At 41.2% G+C, this 4,030-nt stretch overlaps 1 protein-coding gene across 1 annotated transcript in view; it reads right to left on the bottom strand.

Annotated features, from left to right (window-relative positions):
• Positions 1-4,030, bottom strand: part of ntn1a (netrin 1a) — a 58,672-nt gene that overhangs the window by 24,870 nt on the left and 29,772 nt on the right. Inside the window, 1 exon segment of the mRNA XM_020611008.1 lies at positions 2-38. Coding sequence (XP_020466664.1) covers positions 2-38 — 37 coding nt within the window.

The raw sequence follows: 4,030 nt of genomic DNA, 5'->3' as shown, positions 1-4,030 counted from the left end.
GAAACGACACCTTCGGGCGTGAAGATTACAGTTACAGGCTGTGGAGGAAACAAAAAAAGGAGCCAAAGATTGTGTTTAGTCTAATATGGCAGCTTAGTTTAAACCAGTAGCTTTACTGGTTTGAGCAAATCACGCAAAAATAGTAATAATATGCATGATATAATGCATCATTTTAAAAAAGTGCCATAGTGAGTTTTACTTTTATATTTTAAGCATATTTCACAAATACTTTTGTAGATTTACTGAAGTAACATTTTTAATGCAGAACTTTAACTTCCTATTTTTACTTGAGTGTAAGAACTGAGTACTTCTTCCACTACAACTTTGGTTACCATAGAGTATGTGAGTGATTGAGTCCAGCGGGTCGTTTTTCTCACCTGGATTAAAGAGTAGAGCCATAAACCTGTTATATCTTCTTGTTTTCTTACAATCAATTCTGTTCATTATTATTAATATGAATTTAAACAACAACTTTGTCAGTAAGTAATACTGCCACTGCTACTACTTATGCTGTGGCTACCTCCTGTTTTTTCTGTCCCTTGAGCACTATTGACACTGTTGACACTGATATGCTGTTTTATAGGACATGTGTCAGCCAATCAGAAATGAGTATTTTTGTGGCTGCAGTGAACTGTTGTCATTTCCAGGATCTTGTGTTTGTGTTTACTGACTCGCGCTGAAAATCTGACTTGATGCAGAGCCACCATGAGGGAGGCTGAGAGAGTGCAAATGTTCCTTATAATGAGGTCAAACACTGCATCCTTGTCTTATCTCTTTCTTTTCGACCGCTCTCCAGCTTTTTTTTTTCTGTCTCTCACTCAGATATCTCTGCTAATCATCTGTCTTGTCTTTTCCTCAAGCTCCTCTCTTGCTCTTCGGTGTCCATATACTGTAGGAAACAGAACATGAGACCCCTCATCACTGACGCTTGTTTACTGATGAGTGCAGTTGCCAGCACTGAGTTTAATTAGTCGACTGATGTTTATTTATGACTTTCTGGCAGCAGAGAGCCCAGCTTCATTAAACACAGCCTTCCGACACAGTCGTCCTCCGCCGCTGCCGCCACCAGAGTCACACTCATGCATTATTAACTGTGTGTGGGTATACTATACCGTACGTGTTCATGTATGGAAATGCATCTTATCTAGGTCCAACAGCGGACCCCTAGTTGGTTCATATGTCCATGTCTTTCTGCACCACCACTTCACACAACACCTTTCATCATCTGCCTGTCATACAGCTGGGAGATGTAAGGCAACTCTTTCTTCCCTCAGCATCCCCTTAACCTGGCTACTCACTGGTATATGTATGTGTGTGTATCTGTTTGGATCCCTGAGTCGTCTTCTCTCCATGTTAAGGACTTAATTACAATATCTTTTCTACACACACAGACTAGCAGCTCTGTGTCTTATCAGCAGTGACTTTCTGTCTTCCTGTAGGAGAGCGGGGCTGTAATTAGCAGCATGTCTCTCTGCTTGTTCTCCCTCCCTTCTTCAGACAGTTGATCTCAGATTCATCCACGAGCTAAAAACAAGACTTGTAACACCATGAGACCACAATATGATAATATTTCGTACTCATGAGTCCTGGATTTAGACCTATTTCCCCCTTTAAATAGATCTAATATTTTCATTGTTATCTCAAGATAGATTACACTTGTGCATGACTAATGCTGTCAAACAGTAGAGCAGATTCTTTGCTCCCTGGCTTTACTGGAAAGCTCCTACAGCCCAGCTTGTGTGTCTGCACGGAGCTGTTGAGAAAGTTGATTAAATTTTCTTTCATTCATAGATATTCTGTGACTGAACTGACATTTATTTTATCCACAGAGATCATACAATAACACAACAGATTAAACTCTTCCCTGTTTAGACAGCTCTCATTTGATCTGTGTCACGGTGAAAAACTAGAGCAGGGTGTCAGTGCAGCTCTGTGATTCCAGCTCTAGGCCACATCTGGTTCAAACTAACTGTGAGCCCGCCTGCAAGTAACGGGGATCGCTATACAGAGAGGTTAAGCTGGTGGAGAATCAGTACATGGCCTGCAGATGTGTCTCTCTTACTTTACAAAGATAGTTAGGATTCCAGCTGACTGGACTACAAAGCCCTGGTGAGAATAATGCTGTCATCCTGAAAGGTTACTGTAGTGTGAATGGTGTGAGGCACAAGGCCGCATTGTCTCTGAAAGTATCATCCTTCATCGAACATTACCTCAGATACTAGGGATGAGTGAGAAGCACTTGATCCGAATTCACCATGATTTGATCTTGTTCACACGTCATCACAGCTTCGACTAAATTCACACACATTTCATTAAAAACAAAAGAAAATGTACAAGCTGTAATGTGATATATCTGGCATTAGCTTAGGTTTCCGGTGCCACTGTGCTGAGTTCAAATGCCGAATTTCACATAGCGTTAAACAGTTTGGCAAACTAAATTTCATTGCTGAGAAGGAAGATTCAGTACAAATTTTAACTTTGAGATCAAAATGAAAGCAGCACCACATCTGGCCCAGTTCAGTCTCGTGATAGAAACTCCTGCTTCACGCACTTACAATATATAATGAGGCAACAGCTTTCTCTCTGAGGTGAAGCAAACTAGAGTACAGTGACATAAAACATGTCTCACATGCAACCAGTGAGATCATTCCCGGTATCCTCGAAAGGCCAAAAGCTGACATAGAAATAGAGCTGAGTGTTAAATCCATCACTTGCAAAATGACAAGGGACCAAATATGAGGTATAAGGGTTTTTCCCTGCTTTTTAATTCCATTCTAAATAAATAAATACAGTATATACAGTATATCCCAGAACTAGAAGTTGAGGTGGAGATTTCCGATGTAGTTTTCCTACAAAACACTTAAGAGACACCAAGACACATTAACAGTGAACACAGGGCAGGCTGCGTTGCTGAAGCTGGAGTTTATTTCTGTCAGCTCGCACACCTGCACAGCAAACAAAGCATTTACACCAAAACATACACTTGCGCCAAGTGCACCTTGCTTCCTCTGATTCGACATTAGCTATAATCTTTTGTTAATATGCGAACAATAACTCAATCTACATAGGAATTAAAATAACTATAGCAAAAAAATGTAAACAGAGTAACTGTAATATACAGTATGTTTTTGTTTTGTAATACATTAAATACAATTTGACTTTGTAAATTATAATGTGCTAAATTTTAAGCATGTTAAAGTTTCCCTAATAAAGCACATTAAATGTTTGGCCTGTTTTCAATCAAGCTAACTGCTTCAGGCCAGATCAGTGAGAGCAGCTGGAACTGCCCCCAGGTGAGCAGTAAATAAAAGTACTGATACCTTTAACAAGTGTAATTGAATTAGTTGGATGAAGTCAAGCTTACCCAGGGCGTTTCGACGCCTCCTGTAATGTGGACCACAAGTGAAATGCCAAATAGTCTCACAGCTGTTCCAGCTGCAGAATTCAACAGGAAACTGATTTGTTTATCGAGTGCTGCCTTTTCCAGCGCATCCTAGGAAACGCGGGGCCTCGGTGCAGTGTGTAAGTGTGTAAGTGTGTTCTGAAAATGTGTTTCTTTCAGCAGCTCTGTGCCTCTATCAACTGACCTCAGTCATGTAGCGGCACACAGGCTGCCTAATTAGAGCTGGTGGAGGCTAAACTTACGATAAGCCTGGTAACTGAGCAGTGTCGGTCACAGCCTTGATTTGTTCTAGAGCAACACTTGAGTGATTGATCTCTGCCACTTTCACTCCAAATCCACATGCTGGATTTGTTACAGCTGCTGACTCCTCACTAACTGTAGACACAACAGAGGAATAAAGCGCTTTAAGTACTGAAGACATTTTGTACAACATCTGACCGTATCTAACAACCTCTAATGACGACTGAATTTAGTGTCATCAGAGTTTTCATCAAACAGACACTTTCCCATCCTTTTGTGGTGTCTTTAGAGGTCACATGCTCATGTCTCCACAGCCCTCAGGAGATGTCAGCCTCCCCGCTGCTGTTGCCTTTGCCGCGAGTGGGGGACCAGCAGGCATCTTGCCAC

This window comes from Monopterus albus, unplaced genomic scaffold (genome assembly GCF_001952655.1).
Source record: "Monopterus albus unplaced genomic scaffold, M_albus_1.0 scaffold108.1, whole genome shotgun sequence".
Classification (NCBI taxonomy): domain Eukaryota; kingdom Metazoa; phylum Chordata; class Actinopteri; order Synbranchiformes; family Synbranchidae; genus Monopterus; species Monopterus albus.
Note: the sequence above shows the minus strand (reverse complement) of the source record. Positions and strands in the feature narration are given on the sequence as shown.